Source organism: Kogia breviceps, chromosome 3, assembly GCF_026419965.1.
Source record: "Kogia breviceps isolate mKogBre1 chromosome 3, mKogBre1 haplotype 1, whole genome shotgun sequence".
NCBI lineage: Eukaryota > Metazoa > Chordata > Mammalia > Artiodactyla > Physeteridae > Kogia > Kogia breviceps.
In genome coordinates, this window is record NC_081312.1 from 153,336,088 (window position 1) to 153,359,172 (window position 23,085).

Below are 23,085 nucleotides of genomic sequence, written 5' to 3' on the forward strand. Positions count from 1 at the left end.
TTCTTTTCATTCTTTTTTCTTTCTTCTGCTCTGCAGTAGTTATTTCCACTATTTTGTCTTCCAGGTCACTTATACGTCCTTTTGCCTCAGTTATTCTGCTATTGATCCCATCTAGAGTATTTTTCATTTCATTTATTGTGTTGCTCATCGTTACTTGCTCCCTCTTTATTTCTTCTAGGTCCTTGTTAACTGTTTCTTGCAATTTGTCTATTCTATTTCCAAGATTTTGAATCATCTTTACTATCATTATTCTGAATTCCTTTTCAGGTAGACTGGCTATTACCTCTTCATTTGTTAGGTCTGGTGTGTTTTTATCTTGCTCCTTCATCTGCTGTGTGTTTTTCTGTCTTCTCATTTTGCTTATCTTACTGTGTTTGGGGTCTCCTTTTTGCAGGCTGCAGGTTCGTAGTTCTCTCTGTTTTTGGTGGCTGTCCCCAGTGGCTGAGGTTGGTTCAGTGGGTTGAACAGGTTTCCTGGTTGGGGGGACTAATGCCTCTGTTCTGGTGGATGAGGCTGGATCTTGTCTTTCTGGTGGGCAGGTCCACGTCTGGTGGTGTGTATGGGGATGTTGGTAGCCTTATTATGATTTTAGGCAGCCTCTCTTCTAATGGATGGGGCTGTAGACCTGTCTTGCTCTTTGTTGGGCATAGGGTGTCCAGCAGTGTTCGTTACTGGTCCTTGAGTGAAGCTGGGTCTTGGTGTTGAGATGGAGGTCTCTGGGAGATTTTCGCCATTTGATATTACATGGAGCTGGGAGGTCTTTTGTGGACCAGTGTCCTGAGGTTGGTTCTCCCACCTCAGAGACACCGCCTTGACACCTGGATGGAGTGCCAAGAGCCTTTAATCCACACGGCTCAAAATAAAAGGGAGAAAAAAATAGAAAGGAAAGAAAGGAAGGATGGAAGGAAGGAGGAAGGGAGGGAAGGAAGGAAGGAAGAAAGGAAGGGAGGGAGGAAGGAAGAAAGGAAGGGAGGAAGGAAGGAAGGAAGGAAGGGACGAAGGTAGGGAGGAAGGAAGCAAGGAAGGAGGGAAGTAGGAAAGAAAGGAGGGGAGAAAGAAAGGGAGAAGACAAAATAAAGTAGGATAAAATATAGTTATTAAAATAAAAAATAATTATTAAGAAGAAAAATTTCTATTAAATACAAAAAAATGGGTCAGTCTAACCCTAGGAGAAATGGTGAAAACAAAGCTATACAGACAAAATCTCACACAGCAGCACACACATACACACTCACAAAAAGAAAAAAGGGGAAAATAATAGTATATCTTGCTCCCAAAGTCCACCTCCTCAACTTGGGATATTTCGCTGTCTATTCAGGTTTTCCACAGATGCAGGGCACTTCAAGTTGACTGTGGAGCTTTAATCAGCTACTTTTGAGGCTGCTGGGAGAGACCTCCCCCTCTCCTCTTTGTTCACACAGCTCCTGGCGTTCAGCTTTGGACTTGGCCCCGCCTCTGCATGTAGGTCGTCCGAGGGCATCTGCCCTTTGCTCAGACAGGATGGGATTAAAGGAGCAGCTGATTTGGGCACTCTGGCACAGGCCGGGAAGGGAGGGGCACGGATGTGGGGCGAGCCTGCGATGGCAGAGGCCGGCGTGACGCTGCACCAGCCCGAGATGCACCGTGCGTTCTCGCGGAGAAGCTGTCCCTGGATCACGTGGCCCTGGCAGTGGTGGGCTGCACGGGCTCCCGGGAGGGGCGGTGTGGAGAGTGACCTGTGCTCGCACACAGGCCTCTTGGTGGCGGTAGTAGCAACCCTAGCATCCCACACCCGTCTCTGCTGTCTGCACCGACAGCCGTGGCTCGCGCCCGTTTCTGGAGCTCCTTTACGTGGTGCCCTTAATTCCCTTTCCTCAACGCCCCAGGAAGCGAAGAGGCAAGAAAAAGTCTCCTGTCTCTTTGGCAGCTCCGCGCCCATTTCTGGAGCTCCTTTATGCGGTGTGCTTAATCCCTTCTCCTCTCGCACCAGGAGACAGAGGCAGGAAAATGTCTCTTGTCTCTTCGGTAGCTCTGCACCCGTTTCTGGAGCTCCTTTAAGCGGCTCGCTTAAACCCCTCTTCTCTCGCACCAGGAAGCAAAGAGGGAAGAAAAGGTCTCTTGCCTCTTCGGCAGCTCCAGACTTCAACTGGATGCCCTCCTGGCTAGCCGTGGTGCACTAACCCCTTCAGGCTGTTTTCACTCTGCCAACTCCAGACCTTTCCCTGGGATCCAACTGAAGCCCGAGGCTCAGCTCCCAGCCCCCACCCGCTCCGACTGGTGAGCAGACAAGCCTCTCGGGCTGGTGAGTGCTGGTCAGCACCGATCCTCCGCGGAATCTCCCCGCTTTGCCCTCCGCACCCTGTTGCTGCACTCTCCTCTGTGGCTCCGAAGCTTCCCCCCTCCGCCACCCGCAGTCTCCGCCCGTGAATGGGCTCCTAGTGTGTGGGAACCTTTCCTCCTTCATGGCTCCCTCCCACTGGTGCAGGTCCCGTCCCTATTCTTTGTCTCTGTTTATTCTTTTTTCTTTTGCCCTACCCAGGTACGTGGGGAGTTGCCTTTTGAGAGGTCTGAGGTCTTCTGCCAGCGTTCGGTGGGTGTTCTATAGGAGAAGTTCCACGTGTAGATGTATTTCTGATGTATCTGTGAGGAGGAAGGTGATCCCCGTGTCTTATTCTTCCACCATCTTCTCACCTCCCCCTGTTGGAAGATTTTTAATAACAGTTTCGATTTCATTACTTGTGATTGGTCTGTTCATATTTTCTATTTCTTCTTGGTTCAGTCTTTGAAGGTTATACCTTTCTAAGAATTTGTCCATTTCTTCCAGGTTGTCCACTTAATTGGCATAGTTGCTTGTAGTAGTCTTTTATGATGTTTTGTATTTCTGCGGTGTCTGTTGTAACTTCTCCTTTTTCATTTCTAATTTTATTGATTTGAGTCCTCTCCCTCTTTTTATTGATGAGTCTGGCTAAAGGTTTATCAATTTTGTTTATCTTCTCAAGGAATCAGCTTCTAGTTTTATTGATCTTTGCTCTTGTTTTCTTTCTTTCTATTTCATTTATTTCTGCTCTGATCTTTATGATTTCTTTCCTTCTGCTAACTTTGGGTTTTGTTTGTTCTTCTTTCTCAAGTTCCTTTAGGTGTAAGGTTAGATTGTTTATTTGAGATGTTTCATTTTTCTTAAGGTAGGATTGTATTGCTATAAACTTCCCTCTTAGAACTGCTTTTGCTGCATCCTATAGGTTTTGGATCATCATTGTCATTTGTCTTTAGGTATTTTTTGATTTCCTCTTTGATTCTTCAGTGATCTCTTGGTTATTTAGTAATGTATTGTTTAGCCTCCACGTGTTTGTGTTTTTTACTTTACTTTTTTTCCCCTGTAATTGATTTCTAATCTCATAACATTGTGGTCGGAAAAGATGCTTGATATGATTTCAGTTTTCTTAAATTTACTGAGGCTTGGTTTGTGACCCAAGATGTGATCTATACTGGAGAATGTTCTGTGTGCACTTGAGAGGAAAGTGTAATCTGCTATTTTTGGATGGAATGTCCTATAAAAATCAATTAAATCTATCTGGTCTATTTTGTCATTTGAAGCTTTTGTTTCCTTATTAATTTTCTGTCTGGATGATCTGTCCATTGATGTAAGTGAGGTGTTAAAGTACCCCACTATTACTGTGTTACTGTCAATTTCCTCTTTTATAGCTGTTAACATTTGCCTTATGTATTGAGGTGCTCCTATGTTGGGTGCATATATATTTATAATTGTTATATCTTCTTCTTGGATTGATCCCTTGATCATTATGTAGTGTCCTTCCTTGTCTCTTGTAACATTCTTTATTTTAAAGTCTATTTTATCTGATATGAGTATTGCTACTCCAGCTTTCTTTTGATTTCCATTTGCAGGGAATATCTTTTTCCATCCCCTCACTTTTAGTCTGTATGTGTCCGTAGGTCTGATGTGGGTCTCTTGTAGACAACATATATATGGGTCTTGTTTTTGTATCCATTCAGCCAGTCTGTGTCTTTTGGTTGGAGCACTTAATCCATTTGCATTTAAGGTTATTATTGATATGTATGTTCCTATTACAATTTTCTTAATTGGTTTGGGTTTGTTTTTGTAGATCCTTTTATTCTCTTGTGTCTCTCACTTAGGGAAGTTTCTTTAGCATTTGTTATATAGCTGGTTTGGTGGTGCTGAATTCTCTTAGCTTTTGCTTGTCTGTAAAGCTTTTGATTTCTCCATAGAATCTGAATGAGATCCTTGCCAGATAGAGTAATCTTGGTTGTAGGTTATTCCCTTTCATCACTTTAATATATCATGCCATTCCCTTCTGGCTTGTAGAGTTTCTGCTGAGAAATCAGCTGTTAACCTTATGCAAGTTCCTTTGTATATTATTTGTCATTTTTCCCTTGCTGCTTTTAATAATTTTTCTTTGTCTTTAATTTTTGCCAGTTTGATTACTATGTGTCTTGGCATGTTTCTCCTAGGGTTTGTCCTGCCTGGGACTCTCTATGCTTCTTGGACTTGGGTGGCTATTTCCTTTCCCATATTAGGGAATTTTCGACTATAATCTCTTCAAATATTTTCTTGGGTCCTTTCTCTCTCTCTCTTCTCCTTCTCGGACCCCTATAATGTGAATGTTGGTGTGTTTAATGTTGTCCCAGAGGTCTCTTAGGCTGTCTTCATTTCTTTTCATGCTTTTTTTCTTTATTCTGTTCTGTGGCAGTGATTTCCACCATTCTGTCTTCCAGGTCACTTATCCGTTCTTCTGCCTCAGTTATTCTGCTATTGATTCTTTGCAGTGTATTTTTCATTTCAGTTATTGTTTTGTTCATCTCTGTTTGTTTGTTCTTTAATTCTTCTAGTTCTTTGCTAAACATTTCTTGCATCTTCTTGATCTTTGCCTCCATTCTTTTTCCGAGGTCCCAGATCATCTTCACTATCATTATTCTGAATTCATTTTCTGGAAGGTTGCCTATCTCCACTTCATTTAGTTGTTTTTCTAGGATTTTATCTTGTTCTTTCATCTGGTACATAGTCCTCTGCCTTTTCATTTTGTCTGCCTTTCTGTGAATGTGGTTTTCGTTTATAGGCTGCAGAATTGTAGTTCTTCTTGTTTCTGCTCTCTGCCCTCTGGTGGATGAGGCTATCTAAGAGGCTTGTGCAAGCTTCCTGATGGGAGGGACTGGTGGTGGGTAGAGCTGGGTGTTGATCTGGTGGGCAGAGCTCAGTAAAACTATAATCCGCTTTCTGCTGATGGGTGGGGCTGGCTTCCCTCCCTGTTGGTTGTTTGGCCTGAGGTGACCCAGAACTGGAGGCTACAGCTCTTTGGTGTGACTAATGGTGGACTCCGGGTGGGCTCATGCCAAAGAGTACTTCCCAGAACTTCTGCTGCCAGTGTTCTTTTCCCTGTGGTGAGCCACAGACACCCCCTACCTCTGCAAGAGAACCTCCAACACCAGCAGGTAGGTTTGGTTCAGTTTCCTGTGGGGTCACTGCTCCTTCCACCTGGGTCCTGATATGTACACTACTTTGTGTGTGCCCTCCAAGAGTGGAGTCTCTTTTTCCCCCAGTCCTGTCAAAGTCCTGCACTTAAATCCCGCTAGCCTTCAAAGTCTGATTCTCTGGGAATTCCTCTTCCCATTGCTGGACCCCCAGGTTGGGAAGCCTGACGTGGGGCTCAGAACCTTCACTCCAGTGGGTGGACTTCTGTGGTATAATTATTCTCCAGTTTGTGAGTCACCCACCCAGCGGTTATGGGATTTGATTTTATTGTGATTGTGCCCCTCCTGCCGTCTCACTGTGGCTTCTTCTTTGTCTTTGGCTGTGGGGTATCTTTTTTGTTGAGTTCCAGTGTCTTCCTGTTGATGACTGTTCGGCAATTAGTTGTGATTCTGATGCTCTCACAAGAGGGAGTTAGCACATGTCCTTCTACTCTGCCATGTTGAACCTCTGTTGTTCCCTTTCCCAATGATGTTAAATTATTTTATTTATGATTCTTTTTTGGTATTTTTTTCCAGGAGAGGCTTTTGTTTTTTGGGTTGTTTTTTCCTGTAATGTCTTTTTTGGGTCTTGGTATTAATTTTACACTAGGTTTATAAAACAAATTGAGAAGTATTTCCTCTGTTATTTTCTGTAACAGTTTGTGTGAGATTGCTATTACTTGACAAGTCAGATATTTTATTCCCTTATGTGTCAGTTTTGTTTCAAGGAATTTGTCTATTTCAACTAGCTCTTTGAAAGTTATTGGCATAGATTTTTTATAGTATTGTCTTATTTCTTCATTGTGTGGAGAATCTTCATTGTGTAGCAAGTCTTCTTTCTCATTCCTAATTTTGATTATTTGTCCTTACTCTTTTTTTTCCTTAATCAGTCATTTTGGAGGCCTATCAGTTTTATGAGACTTTTCACAGAAACACCTTTTGGCTTTATAAACCACTTTAAAATAGTTTCATTCTCATATCATTAATGTTTGCTCTTATCTTTATTGTTACCATCTCTCTACTTTCTCCAGATTCAATATGTTACTCTTCTTCTAACCTTTTTTTATATAAATTTATTTATTTATTCTTGGAGAGTTGGGGGCTACTCTTCATTGCAGTGTGCAGGCTTCTCATTGCGGTGGCTTCTCTTGTTGTGGAGCATGGGCTCTACGTGTGCATGCTTCAGTAGTTGTGGCAGGCAGTCTCAGTAGTTGTGGCTTTCAGGCTCTAGAGTGCATGCTTAGTAGTTGTGGCACACGGGCTTAGTTGCTACGCGGCATGTGGGATCTGCCTGGACCAGCGATCGAACATTGGCATTGCCAATGCCAATCCCCTGCATTGGCAGGTGGATTCTTAACCACTGTGCCACGAGGGAAGTCCTTTCTATCTTTTGGGGATGGCTGTTTAGATCAGTGATTTTCATCCAGTTTTTCCATAACATATGCTTTTAACTCTATAAATTTCTCTCAAAGTATGCTTTAGATTTTGTTCCACAAATTTTGATGTGGAATCTTTTTCTTCATCATTCAGTTAAGTTGTATTGTAATTTCCATAGTGATATATACGATATAGTGATATAGTGACTTATAGAATATTTAGAAGTGTAGCATCCAAGTATGTGGGAATTTTCAAGTAATCTCATCATTTTATACCTTAATTCTACTATAGTCAAACAACATTATATTATTTTAATGTTTTGAAATTTGTTAAAACTTAATTTGTGTCTCAGAATGTAGCAAATTTTGGAAGACTGTGATATGTAGTCTTCTGGTGTTGGACACAATGTTCTACATATGTCAATTAGATCATATTTATTAATGGTTTTATGCAAAATTATAGCCTTACTGATTTTTGTCTGCTTAATCTGTAAGTTACCACAAGAGACCTGGTAAAGCTACCACTATGACTGTGCATTTTTCTGTATTTTTTCTGTTTCTTGTCAATTTTTGAATTATATATTTTGAGGTTAGGTGGTTAGGTACACTCACATTTAGAATCATTACCTCTTCTAGTGACTTGACCTCTTTATCATTGTGAAACTATTTTCTTTCAGCACTTTGAAGATATTGCTTCATTGTCTTCTGGCTTCCATTTATTCTGGTGAGAATTCAGCTGTCAGTCTTATTTTTGTTCCTTAGAAGGTAATGTGTCCTTTTTCTTTGCCTGCTTTCAAGTGTTTTCTCTTTGTTTTTCATCAATTTGACTCTGATATAATTAATAACTTTCTTCTGCTTGAGGTTCCTGGTGCTTCATGAATCTGTAGCTTGATATCCATGATCAGTTTTGGAAGATTTTCTCATTTATTACCTCTTCAGATATAGCTTCTATCTTACTCTCTTTGTTCTCTTTTTCTGGGACTACAATTATACCTTTATCTCAAATGTCTAATTTCCATTTTCTTTTTATCTGTCAGTTTGCTAATTCTCTGAATAGGTGTATATAATCCAGAAGTCAGCAGATTATGACCAGCAAGCTGACCAACTGTCTTTGTAAATGGAGTTTACAGCTACCCCCATTTATTTATATATTACTTGTGGCTGCTTTTACACTACACCAGCAGAGTTGAATAATTACAACTAAGATAATGTGGCCTGAAAACTCACTTTTACTATCTGGTTCTTTAAGATAATATTTGCTGAACCCCAGTCCAGTCTACTAAGTCTATTCATTGAGAGATTTATTTAAATTATTTTGCTTTTTATTTCTACAATCACATTTTATTTTTGTTTTAGTTTCTTTGTTTCTGGTGAAATTCTCCATCTTGTCATTTAATTTCTTGAACATTTAGTCACAGTATCTTTGTCTAGGTTTTCTTAAAAACAGAGCCTGAGGCAAAAGCTATGTGCTAGCACATGTTTTTTGACCATGGGAATAGAATGAGGTGTTGCTAGGCCCTCAAGCCGGGAAACAAGACATGAAGCCAAGGCCAGAGTTACAGGAAATGGTAGTGGTATACTTACATTTTTAAGTTTCTATTAGTTAATCCCCATATCTGGATTTCCTGTTTTTCTGATTATATGTCTATTTTCCCACTTTTTTGGTTGGTGTTAAATTTTATCTTTGTTGTATATCTAGGGTTAAAGTTTTACTGCATATAGTAGAGCAAAGATTATAGATACCATATGAGACTGGATTAATTATTGCTTCTAGAAGACAGATAAGCAGCCAATCACCTTCATCCAAGGGACTGAAATAATTTGAATCTGGGCATCATTCCCTTTGAAAAATGGAATATTTCCAGTATTTTTCTTTTTGGCTGCGTTGGGTCTTCGCTGATGCACGCGGCCTTTCTCTAATTGTGGTGAGTGGGGGCTACTCTTCATTGCAGTGTGCGGGCTTCTCACTGCAGTAGCTTATCTTGTGGCGGAGCACAGGCTCTAGGCACGCAGGCTTCAGTAGTTGCAGCATGTGGGCTCAGTAGTTGCTGCACATGGGCCGTAGAGCATGTGGGCTTCAGTAGTTGTGGCTCATGGGCTCTAGAGCACAGGCTCAGTAGTTGTGGTGTACAGGCTTAGTTGCTCCGTGGCAAATGGGATCTTCCCAGACCAGGGCTTGAACCTGTATCCCTTGCATTGGCAGGCAGATTCTTTTTTTTTTTTTGGTGGTACGCGGGCCTCTCACTGTTGTGGCCTCTCCCGTTGAGGAGCACAGGCTCCGGACGCACAGGCTCAGCGGCCATGGCTCACGGGCCCAGCCGCTCCGCGGCATGTGGGATCCTCCCGGACGGGGGCACGAACCCGTATCCCCTGCATCGGCAGGCGGACTCTCAACCACTGCGCCACCAGGGAAGCCCGACAGGCAGATTCTTAACCGCTGTGCCACCAGGGAAGTCCTTTCCAGTCTACTGTTATTCCTAGGATACAGCTTTCTGGGGTCCCAGCTGGGAGCCTGGGCTGTTTACCAACACTCCTCACCTTGGTGGGCCTGGAGCTCCAGGTTTTAGTGCCTCAGCCACTTGAGTCTGATGACAGGCCTGCTCAGCTTCTCAGCTGCTCAGTCACCGCTTGTAAAATGGAAAATGTCTTGAGCAGAAAGGTGGTGCCAAATGTTATGCTCACGTGTCTTGCCTTTCTTTGTGTCTGGGATATTGGCCCTGCACATCCTCGCTACTATGGTAGTTTTCTGATGCCTTCAAATACATTAAAAAGTATTTTATGCAGCACTTTTACTTATTCTCAGTGGGAGGATTCATCAGAAACAAACCCGTTCTTCCATAGCCAGAAGCAAAACTACTTAGAAGTCTTTTCTGTGCTATCCTCATCCCATCACTGTAACCCTGCCCCTCCCTCCCTCCACACACATCTCATGTTTGAAATTTTTCACCATTTTATAATTTTACAATTTCATTTTATAATTAAATACATCAAAGTTTTCTTTTTCGGTCAACCCTTATTTAGATTTACTAATAAGCTTTTCTGATTTATTTCATCATTACTGCTTCTTGCATCTCACTACTGTCTTGTGGATTTATATTACTTCTTTTTCAGTATATCCTTTCATAGTTTTTTTTTTTTTTCCTAGTGAGAGTTTCTGAGTGGTAAAGTTTCTGTCATTTTGTATCTGAGAAAAACTTTATTTCACTGATTACTGATTGATAATTTGATCATAGATTGTTTATAAGTTGACAATTGATAATTGATTAGCAATTAATAATTTGGTTGTAGAATTCTAGATTAAAAAAACTATTGTCCCTCATGACTTTGAAGGTATGCTTTTGTTTTCTTGCATCCATTATTGCCTGTGAGAAGTCTGATGCCATTCTGATTCTCACTCCTTTGTAGGGAATCATTTTCTTCTTTCTGATAACTTTCAGAATTTCTCTTTATCCTTGTAGTATTTTTTATAATGTGTGCTCAGAACTTTATGAATATTTTTAGACTGAGTACTTTTGTTTTTCTTAAGGTCTAGGAAATTCTCAACAATGATGTAGTCAAATATCACCTTTTCATTATTTTTTCTATTCTTTCTCTTGAACTCCATGTGATGCTGGCATTTCTGGATCTGTCTCCCACAGCTTAACCTTTGTTTTCCCTCTCTTTTTCTCTTTGTGTTGTGTTCTGGGACTTTTCCTCAATTTACTCATTTGTTCAATCAGGAGGGAAGAAAAAGAAAAGTAGGGAGAGGACTTGCTGCCTGGGTAAAATAACCTGAAAGTAAACTTACCTCTGTCTATAACTGCTTGCTCACTCTCAGTGGTGCCCCTCCTCTATTTTCATTTTTTTTTTTTTTTTGCGGTTCACGGGCCTGTCACTGCTGCGGCCTCTCCCGTTGCGGAGCACAGGCCCCGGATGTGCAGGCTCAGTGGCCACAGCTGAAGGGCCCAGCCGCTCCACAGCATGCAGGATCCTCCCGGACCAGGGCACGAACCCATGTCCCCTGCATCGGCAGGCAGACTCTCAACCACTGCGCCACCAGGGAAGCCCCCTCCTCTATTTTAATTAGATACTGGAAAACTTCTATGCAAACACCATGGATTTGTGTACATTTGAGTTTCTATAGTTGTGCTTTCAGAAGGATTTTTCAGAAGGATCTGCTTAAAGATGCTTAAAGATGTTATTATAAATGTAAGAATTGCAGTTTGTGCCATATTGTAAGCAAACCCAGATTACGTTTCCTGTCTCATTTCCTCTTCTCATGGAAATTAAAATCAAATGTGTCAGGAAGAAAAATAAAACTTAAATAAATAAACTAAAAATGCACCTACATTTTTGTGAACTCATTCATAGGCAAAGAATTATCTGGAAAAATGACTCCAAGGAGATTGGTCAAAGCTCTTTTGAGATCCTATTTATGACAAATCTAATCGAAATGCTGTCACATCTTAAAATTCTGGGAATCTTCATGTACCAGAGTTTATTGTGATAGATGTGTTTGTCTACGTAGGTGACTTGTGTTCACCTGATGTTGAAAGATGTGGAAGGCACTAGCTCCTTGCTTGCGAATATGTTATCAAAGTTGTCTCCGTCCAGACCAGGTACACTGCAGCCAAGGACAGCGTGGTCCAGTTCTTCTTTTACCAGCCAATCAGTCATCAGTGGAGACAAACTGACTTCTTTCCCTGCACTGTGACATGTGGAGGAGGTGAGGCACAGACTTTGTTCATGAATATTTAGAGCTCAGAGTTAGAAATGACACGTTTGCTTTTTTGAAGCTGATTTTAAAAGTTAGCGTGGTACTACCAAATGTAAAATAGGTACTAGTGGGAAGCAGCCACATAGCACAGGGAGATCAGCTTGGTGCTTTGTGACCACCTAGAGGGGTGGGATAGGGAGAGTAGGAGGGAGGGAGATGCAAGAGGGAGGGGATATGGGGATATATGTATACGTATAGCTGACTCACTTTGTTATCCAACAGAAACTAACACAACATTGTAAAGCAATTATACTCCAATAAAGATGTTAAAAAAATTAGCGTAGTAATTAGAGACAAATAACCACACAGCATCTTACTCAGTGGCCTGGAATGCAGTGGTTTTAATGAATGTGGGTTTGCTTTATTCTTGAACATAGGTGAAAACTGGATTTAGAAAACATCCTTTACTTTGAGCAAAGAGCTGGAAACATGTTTGCATGTCTCTCATGGACTCCAAAATAAAAGCCAAGAGATAGGGGGGATTTTAAATTCTTACCCATCAGAAAAACAAATATCTCTTTCTTTTTAATTTATTCCCTAGCTCTCACACACAGAGAGACGTTCTCATTTGGACACCTAAGTTAAAAGAGAAGCTTTCCATTCTGGGAGGGACATGTATAATGGGACTAAGCTTATTAGTTCAGTTGGTTCAATTCTTGGGAGGAGAACAGATGTTTCTCTTAGCTGGTGCCTAAGGAAAGACACGATCAGTCCTGCTGGAACCTTCAATGGAAGCACCTGGCTGTGTGACTGTCCACCAAAGATAGTGTTGGCTGTAAGGACAGAAGGAACATTTTAGGCTCTTTTTGGGGGTCCCCCAATATCCTGCCACTTTCTGTACACCGGCAGAATTTCAATACATTTGTTCATAATGTAGGAAGGCAGTCTGCCTTACATCTTTCTCTTTTAGCTATTTCTGTACTGCTACAAAATTGAAGAGGAAAATTAATTGTGTCTCTCCCCAAATTATAAACACCTGTATGCTCCTTGTCTCCTCCTAGAAATGTGTTTCCATTTAGAGCAAAGATTTTTTTCTTTAACTCAAGGAGCTGTAATCTCATTCTGTTATTGTCTTGGGGAAAAATAAAAACATACACATAAAACCCACAAGGAACGCATTACCAAAATTTAATTATGTTAGTAATCAAATCTACATGATTTGTGTTAAATGGCATTTCAGGGTTTTTGGTGCAATCAGGAAAATTAGCTTGCTGGTCTCCAAGGTATTTGGATGGACTTTCCTGGTCTTATCTGCAATCATCTATGTGGGACACTTGAGATTAGTTTGGAGAAAGTACCAAGATTGCCACTGTCATCTGATATGGCAGACTTTCTGGCAAATATTGGCACCCAAGTAATCCTTTATTGACTCCATTTGGATTTTCGTTCCTGTGGTTTTGACCTTGCTTTTTATAATGCATACCAGTCTGTCCTTCTACACTCAGCTTACATTTAAGCCTTGACTTGCAGAAAGCTGTCTATTGGTTGATAAAATCAGATTCCTCTCAGCAATCGGGCCTTTAAATGTATTTTTAGAACTTTAGACCAGTTGGCTGAGGCTCAGAACTTAACTTCGGGGGTTTTTTTTGTTTGTTTGTTTTTTGTGTGTCTGTGGTTTTTTTTTTTTTTTTTTTTTTTTTTTTTTTTTTTTTTTTTGCTGCTGCTGCTGCACCATATCACCTAGCATTTGTCTAGAAATTTACTTTTTTTTTTTTTTTTGCGGTACGCAGGCCTCTCACTGCTATTGGCCTCTCTCGTTGCGGAGCACAGGCTCTGGACGTGCAGGCTCAGCGGCCATGGCTCACGGGCCCAGCCGCTCCGCAGCATGTGGGATCCTCCCGGACCGGGGCACGAACGAACCCGTGTCCCCTGCATCGGCCGGCGGACTCTCAGCCACTGCGCCACCAGGGAAGCCCTAGAGATTTACATTTTTAACAAAGCTTTGACACACATGATCTTATTCGCCCCCCACAACAACTCTAAACCTAAAGTAGTTCGGGAAACTGAAAATAGCACTCAGTCCAACTGTTAGCTCTCCATAGGTGCTTTGGCTAAAGAGCCTTACATCCCTTTGGGATTAAGCAGTGGGTATCTGCTGTTTCTACTACCCCGCAGCCTGGGAATAAAGGGACAACTTTATTTCTTTGGTCTCAACACAATCATGGCAACAGAAAGCACCTGCTCCTTCCACTTTGACCAGTGGAAATGCTGATTTCTTGGCTGCAGTGCTTCTGATTTAATGGGACCAGGAAGGGACCTGGGTGTTGGTGTATATTAAAGCCTCCCACGTGGTTCTGTTATACACCCAGGGTTGAGAACCACTGAGTTAAGTTTCTTACAGAGGAATAAAAAAGTGTGTGGCAAGTGATAACTTTGCCAAGTAAACCCTAAACGGATGTGATCTTCAGACTTTCTTGTTCTGCTGCTTTAGGGTATCAGCTCAATTCTGCTGAGTGTGTGGATATCCGGTTGAAGAGGGTGGTTCCTGACCATTATTGCCATTACTACCCTGAGAATGTGAAGCCAAAACCCAAACTGAAGGAATGCAGCATGGATCCTTGCCCATCAAGGTTTGCATAACTGCTTATACCCTTTTTCCTTTAAAAAGGAACAAATCAACTGCAGCTGTGACTGATCCACCCTTGCCAGGCAACACATTGCCATTGGGTAACCTTGAACGTACACTGGTGGCAGGTACCTGTATTCACATGTATAACCGTGGTCAGTAGGAATTAGGCTCATCAGCTTACTCAGTCTACTTCTCTCTTGTGGGCTATGAGTCCGTGTGCTGTGATCTTTGACTGTTTATAATGAACCTCTTTGAGCATCTCCTGCACATAGAGCGTGAACATTCTCTTCATCCAAGTACAGTGTCTAGTCCATCTGCCAGCTGTAAATATCAGTAACTCACCCTTTTAGCTTTTTAACCTGGGTCACCGATCACCACGTTTTGACTTTTGAAGTGAACCCATTAAATTCAGTATAAATAATGCATGGTGCAAGGAAGTGAAGAGTTTTCATGCCAGAGTCGTACAGCTATGCATAAACTATCCTGCTGCATAATTTAGTACCTGATGACTTGGATTGACTGGGGAAGTTTCCTGGCTTTACTACAGTATCTTAAAATAACAGCATACTGTCAAGTCCCAGAATCCCCCACTTATCTGCCAGCTGGCTAAGGCAGAAGTGTGCAAGTAGAAAAGGAAGCATTCTCAGTGGATTTCATTTCCTATCACGAAGCTGTGCATTTCCTGTAATCCCGGGTGTATGTAATTATTAATAGAGGCCTTTTCCAAGGGCAAATTCTGTAAAACAAAATGGTTTTCTAAAGATCCTGCTAATATGACTGTGTGTTAATATCATTCAATATTCAATAACCTGCTAAGATGATAAAAGGGAATAGATAGATTTATCTAAATTAAGAGAAACTCCTTTGATGAATACATATTACTAGTTCCATTTTCTACATTTTCATATAGAATTGGGGATGTTGTGTGTCAGAGATTTTCCTAAAAATTAAGGAGATCGTGGCAGAATTTTGGGGGAAATGATTCATAGCACTCGGCATATTTAGTTTTTAATTTGAAAGAGCTCTGTCTTTTGGGAATGTCACACCTGTACTAGTCAAATTAATAAATATGTTAATTGATTAGAAATTATATTCTCACAATGATTTCATTTGTAGTGATGGATTTAAAGAGATCATGCCCTATGACCACTTCCAACCTCTCCCTCGGTGAGTTACAGGTTTCCTTTTTCTTTCTGTAATATGCTCTAAGTAATTTGCAAGGAACTGTAGTATCTGTAGCAATAGACTAAAATGTAAGAGAGACAGTTATTAGACCTTTCACAGAGAGATAAGGGAACAGACTTCAAGTCCATAATAGGAAAGATCTTTCTAAGAATTATATGGAATAGGCTGGCTCAGAGGGTGATGTTTTCTGTCACTGGAGATGTCAAGCGTATCTTGATAACTGGGTATTATAGAGGGACCTTAAGCATTGCAATTGATCAGAAATTTGCATTCCCTTTTATACCTAGATGACTAGGATGGTTCTTTCCGACTTTGAGATTCTATGATTCCGTAGTAATGTTGTCCATTGGTGTTTTATAGTTTAGAGACTGTTTGAAGATGCTTTCACACTCTATAGTTTAATTTATTTGATTCTCAAAATGGCCCTGTTGTGGTAATACACGAGGGCAGGTGTCTTACTCTCATTTGACAGTAACCTTCGGGTCAAAGGAGTTAAGTACCTTGTGACTGCAGATTGTGTGTAGCAGTTAAGATTAAAGTCTTAAGGTCCCAATTCTGTGCTCTTTCAACCGAACCACTACTCTTATCCCAAGGCTGTACTTTTTGCAATCAACTTTGCAAACTTGAAACAAGCAACAAATAAATAATGTGTTTTCGTTTGTTTGCTTTTGAGCTGGGAACATAATCCTTGGACTGCGTGTTCGGTGTCCTGTGGAGGTGGGATTCAAAGGCGGAGCTTCGTGTGTGTGGAGGAGTCCATGCATGGAGAGATACTGCAAGTGGAAGAATGGAAGTGCATGTATGCGCCTAAACCCAAGGTGATGCAAACCTGCAATCTGTTCGACTGTCCCAAGTGGATTGCCATGGAGTGGTCTCAGGTAAGATTTGAGTACATGCCACTTTTTTAGGAATTAATTAATTTTTGGCTGCATTGGGTCTTGGTTGCTGTTTGCGGGCTTTCTCTAGTTGTAGCGAGCGGGGGCTACCCTTTGTTGCGGTGCGTGGGCTTCTCATTGCGGTGGCTTCTCGTTGAGGAACACAGGCTCTAGGCATGGGGTTCCAGAGTGCAGGCTCAGCAGTTGTGGCACATGGGCTTAGTTGCTCCGCGGTATGTGGGATCCTCCCGGACCAGGGCTCAAGCCCGCGTCCCCTGCATTAGCAGATGGAGTCTTAACCACTGTGCCACTGGGGAAGTCCTGAGTACATGCCACTTTTTAATTCAATCTCAGATTTTAATGATTATTTGCTATGCTCCCAACACTGTACTGGGCAACTTGGGGGAGGCAGAAGTTGTATATGAACAGAGTTCCTACTCCCAAAGAGCTTAGGAAGAGCCAGTTGGAGGACAATGTAAGAGAGAACATTGCAGGCATCAATGCAGGTAAGAACAATTAATTAAGAACCATGGTACATCTGAACGGAACAGGCATTGGAGCAGAGTTGATTGGGAAGTCTTTGTTGCCCTTGTAGTGCTTGACCCATCTTTAAGATTTAACCAAACGAGAGCCTGGTGAAGACATCACTGTGAGGTAGGGCCAAGCCGAGATGGCTGAGCAAAGGCAGAAATGACACAGAATGACTAGATGTTGAAAAAGGCCCTAATTCATCTGGATTAAAGAGAGAACTCATGTTACTAAGAATTGGAAGATTGGGGCTTCCCTGGTTGCACAGTGGTTAAGAATCTGCCTGCCAATGCAGGGAACGTGGGTTCGATCCCTGGTCTGGGAATATTTTAAGCTGAAACTTTTAATTTACTAGAGGGTGAGACATAATTGACTCACGTTTCTTTAGCTCTTTTGAGTGCTCCCTACATATTTAGTTCAATACACACATGCATTTATCTATTTATTTATTCAGTGCGCCAGCTGCCATCCTTGGGAGTAAATAAAACCTGCTTCTTCCTCCCCGCCAAAAGCTCATAATCCAGTTGCAGAAACCATACACGCAAATGAACAGTTGTGATGCAGTGTGACACTGCAGTGAGCGGTATGATGTCCTGTATGGCCGGCACACAGAGGTGGGGTGATTCACTCTACTTGAAGGTGTCAGAGCAGGCTTCCGAAAGGAGGAAGCACTTGAACTGAAACTTGAAGAGTAGAGATAAGTGAGTTTTCTGGGTGAAAGACCCACTTCCAGCCCCAGTTTACAGATGCTGTCTCATCACAGTCCTTCTCCGATATCCCTGGCTCAAAATCATCACCCCCTACTGCTTCATTTGTACTTAGTAGGGCAGTAGTTATCCATCCTTTTTTTTGTTCACATACCAAAAGAAGTTTGGAAAATTACATACCCCTTCATATATATTTAGGTTGACATCTAAAATTTTTATCACAAGTTTAAATAAAAAAAAAAAATCAAAGAATGTCATTTCTAACACGTCTGGAAGGCTGACGTTTTAAAATAAAAGTGTTATAGCATTAAAAAAAATATGTCCAGTAGAATGTAAATGCCATGATGGTTTCTATCCTTGCCATCTTCCATTTTAAAAAAACATATGAACAAGCTCTTGAATAATTTGAATGCTTTGCATTATTTTCCCCTTCAACTCACATTTTCAAACTACTACCCCACAGAATTTATCCTAATATAATGTACTTTTATGCTTTAAAGTCTTTTATTGGTTACCCTATTCTACTTTTCTCTAAGAAAATATGTGTAACAGTTGAAATTAATTTATTTTAATTTCCTATAGCCGTAAGGCTTTAAGTATTAGAAATGTTCCCCTGGATTAAGTTATTATTAAATTTAATTTTAATACACAACCAAAACAACAATTAAATGTATTTCAGTTTCTCGTGAATGATTATTATACATAAAAAGTAAATTTTCCTTTGAAATTAGTCTTCCAAGAAGATGAGTGGGGCTTTAAAAAATAGTCCATTGCCAGAATGAAACATGGGTTCAGCAGTAATTTTATTCTTAATTTTAACTGTTGATTTCTTGTTTTAGTTTGTTTTGCATGTACACACTGGGAAGCCTTGTTCACATAAATCAATAGACTGAGATGGAAGGATTTTATTATGGCAAGGTCATTCGGTTCTTTGAACTCGAGTTATATGCCAAAAATCATATTGTGATCCCTCCTCAAAAATCAACATTACTTCTACAACCTGCAGAGCTTGTTTTCCACTCTTACAGGTCTTACCCATATGTTTTGTGTTGTCTTTAGAGCTTTTATACCACCCCCACCCCATCTATATCATGACTTTATTGTCACTTACAATACCCACATGAAGGATTGTTAACCAGCGCATCTCATTCATCTTTCTTGGCTCTTCATACTTTCCACTTTTTAAAAAATCAAACACATTCTCAGTGATGAGAATTTGCTATCATTAAGGATGTATTCAGCTCGAAAGAGGAGTTCCGGGAATGTCGTAAACACTGACCACATCATTGGGGTCAGTGTCCAGCTTCCTTAGAAGCTACTGAGGAAATAATATTCCTTTGGATTGACCAGTTCTAGGGTAGTTATACCTTATAATCATATTTTTTCTTTCTCTTCGGGCAGAATTTTGTTTCTTTCTTGGCCAATATAAAATAGCCTCTTAAGATCACATATATTTCAAATAGGTGAATGTGGGGGTAGGTGAATCAGTTTCCAAGACGTCAGATATAATCTCAAACATCACTAAATTCATTCAGTATTTGTTCAGTGGTCATAAGAGTGGCATGAGGGAATAAGAGGTTTCCTGCTATTCTGCTCTTCTTGGAGATGGGTCTATGCTGAAAAAGGCCTCCATATCCTCTGCAACTCATCTGTGACAATTGAAGAAGCATCCGTGGACTCAGGAAAGAATCTTTAAGCTTTATGAAGCAGTGGTGAAGTCATTATTTTGACAAGGAAGCTCTGGGATGGATTTCCACTCTGCCTCTTAGGAACTGCATGACCTTGAGCAAGGTCCTTAGGTGGTGGGCTGTTCATTTGCTCATCTGTTAAATGGGAGTGAAGCTGCTAACCTGCCAGTGTGTCAGGACGGTTAGTGAGATCACATCTGCAGAACAGTGTGTGTTCTCTAGCACATGCCCAAGGCTTCTTGACCTCTCCCAGGGGTGGATCCAGGATTGGTGGGGCCTGAAGTTTGTACCATACGGAAGTGACTTTTTAAAAAAATCTATTTTATTCAAGTATAGTTGACTTACAGTGTTGTGTTAATTTCTGCTATATAGCAAAGTGTTTCAGTTATACATATACATATATATATAATACATTCTTTTTCATATTCTTACCCGTTATGGTTTGTCACAGGATAGTAAATATAGTTCTGTGTGCTACACAATAGGACCTTGTTGTTTATCCATTCTATGTATAATAGTTTACATCTGCTAATCCCAAACTCCCAATCCATCCCTTCCCTACCAAGGAGATGACTTTTTAAGAAGAAAGAACACAAAACACAAATATTGGGTATCTGAGTAAATGTTTATGTACAATAATAAAAGAAATTGTAAGAAATTACAAATTTTTTTTAAGCTGACAACCCTAATGTGAACTTTGGACTTCAGTTAACAATAATGTATCAGTATTGGTTTATCAGTTGTAGCAAAGGTACCACGCTAATGCAAGATATTAACAATAGGGAAAACTGTATGTAGCAGAGAGGGGGCATATGGGAACTCTGTACTATCTGCTCAATTTTTCTATAAACCTTAAATAGTCCTAAAAAATAAAGTCTTGATTTTTAAAAAAACCACACACACATATACATACATATATGCTCACCAACATAATGTACATAAATTGAAAACATATCCTGGATGTTCATGACAGGAAAATATTCCATTCATAGACAAGAGTACCTTCCAAATCATAAACAAATAATTCAAGAAAATAAATACTAACAACACAAAGTTCATAAAAACTCAGAGAAAATAGCATAATGTTTTTATTAATTTTAAGTGCCTGATACATCTATAATATTTTTTTCCTAAACTTTTTGGCTGAATACTCTTTGATGGCCCTTTCATATGACAACAATTTTGGAAGATCAATTTCTATACACAGAATAGAAAGATAATCCTCTAGCATGGTTGAGCAAAATTTGATATTTTTTAAAATTAATAGTTTAGAAAAGTTTCTTTTGTCTTCGCAAATTGTTTTGGATGATGTCATGTGAATTTTTAGTCAAGTTTGAGAAAACCTATATTAAGTTTCTTTCATATTTGCATAGAAAGATTTCAGGGCATTTCAATTTTTCTTGCGCTGTGACCTCACCTGAAATACTTTTTGAATGGAGAATGGGAAGGAAGCCTTGCAAGGCAGGGGCCCTGAAGCATAAGAATCGGGCAATCAGCCTCCACCCCTTCCTTACATAATGTTTATCTAATGGCCTTTTGTATTTAACATTCATGTAGATTAGTGACTCTCCTGTGCATGAGACCTTAGTACCTTTGTGGATCTCTTCATGAACAAGGATTTCATTGGCTTCTCTTTTCATCTTTGAAGTGCACAGTGACTTGTGGCCGGGGGTTACGTTACCGGGTTGTTCTGTGTATCAACCATCGTGGACAGCACGTTGGTGGCTGTAATCCACAACTGAAGTTACACATCAAGGAAGAATGTATCATTCCCATCCCGTGTTACAAACCCAAAGGTAAGTTTGTGGTGCATTTTAAAGTTAAATCAAACGGTGTTTTCCAGGTCTCTTACTAATATTTCAGCATTTGAATTTCAACGTACTAACTTTCTTATAAAAATTGTTTTACTGACAGATTACAGTAGACCCATCCACCTAGATAAAGATGTTAGACCTATGTGACTAATTGGCCTGGAGAAGAAACTGAGCTCTTATTGATTCAGTACATACAGAGTGGCTCCTGTCTAGGCTTATATTAACATTTCTTGGTGGGCATAAAATAATTTGATGCAGTCTCTGCTTTGAAGAAAAAGGAGAAGGAGGATGAAGAGAAAAAGGAAAAAGAAAATTCCCACATGCCTTCCACCAGAGTGTACATTTCTTGAGGAAGGAACAATGCCAGCTTCATCATATGTCCTATTGCCTACCATGAATGAATGAAGACTTTCAGTTCCCAATCTAGATTTATAGATGCACTTAGAAATTATTTTGTAGTTCCCATTTGTTTCACATGAATTAGCAGAAATGGGTAGCATCCATGGGTAGGGAAGTCTTGGCATCATCTTTTGGATGTATGTTCCTCTCTAGACATGATTATTTCCATATACATACTTTAGTAAGGTATTACCAGTCCTCGTGACAAGTATTTCCTTTTGGAAATGGAAAAAGAATTACTCCCAAGTGTCAGTGCCAAGGAGTCTTCCTTAGTACTTTGGAGAGGGTGATAAAATTCTTCTTCATTATTTCTGGGTGCATTATTCACACAAATTGCCTCATAGGCAACTAACTATTCAAAAAATATTTATTTGATGATGTTTGTCTTCCAGGAAAATCACTGGTTTCCATGCAAGGTACAAACACTGATTATATAACTTCTTCAGTGAAGTCTTTTCTCCTTATTTCTGCAGTCAGTGGTACTTTTATAGCCACTTTCTTAGTGTCTGTGATTTCCCTGAAGCAGTCCAATATTATTTCCTTTGTCATTTCATAATTAGATTGTTTCTTTCTTCACATCTTAGAAAGCTTCAAAGGACAGAGAGGGGCACCAGCTTGCTCCTGCAGGCCAGTGGTAATTAGTAATCATTTCCCTCAACAATTATAGCAGTTAAAGTTTGAATAAACCATAGCACTGACTCTCCTCCTCCCAACTTTCTAAGCCTTCTATGTTATTTGCTTTTCTCTATTAATTTCCTCATTCAATGGGCAAAAAAATTTGTGGAAAAAGAAAGCAAACTAATAACAGTTGAAGTAAGAGCTTTAATATGCAAACAACAGATATTGGTACTGATTTATAAAAGGCATTTTTATGCTAACTTGGAGAATGTATTCAACTGTGTCATGGGGTTTGGTTGCATTTTGATAATGTGTTAATTTAAAAAATGTATGACAAATTTTTGGTTCCATCCAGAAGCTACTTCATGAACTGTGCATTTGAAAAGCGTGACCTCTTTATTGATGAAATCTTCAGCAAATAACAATCACATATCCAACTCTTGAATGAGTAACAATAATTAAGCTTGTTGTTTATGTTCCCTTTTTGTCAGAAAAAAGTCCAGTGGAAGCGAAATTACCTTGGCTGAAACAAGCACAAGAACTAGAAGAGACCAGAATAGCAACTGAAGAACCAACGTGAGTCCAGGGCCTTTTCTGGAAGTAATCAGAGCATAGCCAGCTAACATGATATATGTAATTTTTGTACTCATTGGAGTACAATGATATGTTTCAAATCCAAATGACCTGGATTTGCAGACTCTAGAGAGCTTGAGCTGGCTAGAATTCTTCTTTATTTCACAATTCAGCAGTCCTGCTTTGGCAGTATCTGTGAGAAGCCCAGAAAAGAACAGTGCTGTTTAACTCAAAGCAGACCCAGTGGTCTGTTACAGTTAAGAGATTGGGGATAATTCCTAGATCTAGATTAACACATATGATTTGACCAAAGACCATCATTAAACAAACAGACAGTGTTAAACAAATAAACCAGTTATTCCATGGTTAAGTCATGGCCAATGTCTATAAAACCAGTTAGGCCGAAATGTATCGGGTTGGCCTGAGTGATTAAAAGGAGAAATTCCAGAGCTGCTGTGGTATGGGGCAATGGAAAGAATATGGCACTACAAATCTTGGAGCCTAGTACCACCACTTTTAACTATGTGACCTTAG

At 40.2% G+C, this 23,085-nt stretch overlaps 1 protein-coding gene across 6 annotated transcripts in view; it reads left to right on the plus strand.

The window, feature by feature from the left end:
* ADAMTSL3 (ADAMTS like 3) overlaps positions 1 to 23,085 on the plus strand; it is a 468,377-nt gene that overhangs the window by 251,932 nt on the left and 193,360 nt on the right. For all 6 annotated transcript variants that reach the window (XM_067030016.1, XM_067030022.1, XM_067030019.1 and 3 more), the window contains 6 exons: positions 11,433 to 11,544; positions 14,027 to 14,165; positions 15,281 to 15,331; positions 16,023 to 16,227; positions 20,796 to 20,943; positions 22,470 to 22,554. In XM_067030016.1, coding sequence (XP_066886117.1) covers positions 11,433 to 11,544; positions 14,027 to 14,165; positions 15,281 to 15,331; positions 16,023 to 16,227; positions 20,796 to 20,943; positions 22,470 to 22,554 — 740 coding nt within the window. The remainder of the gene's footprint in view (positions 1 to 11,432; positions 11,545 to 14,026; positions 14,166 to 15,280; positions 15,332 to 16,022; positions 16,228 to 20,795; positions 20,944 to 22,469; positions 22,555 to 23,085) is intronic.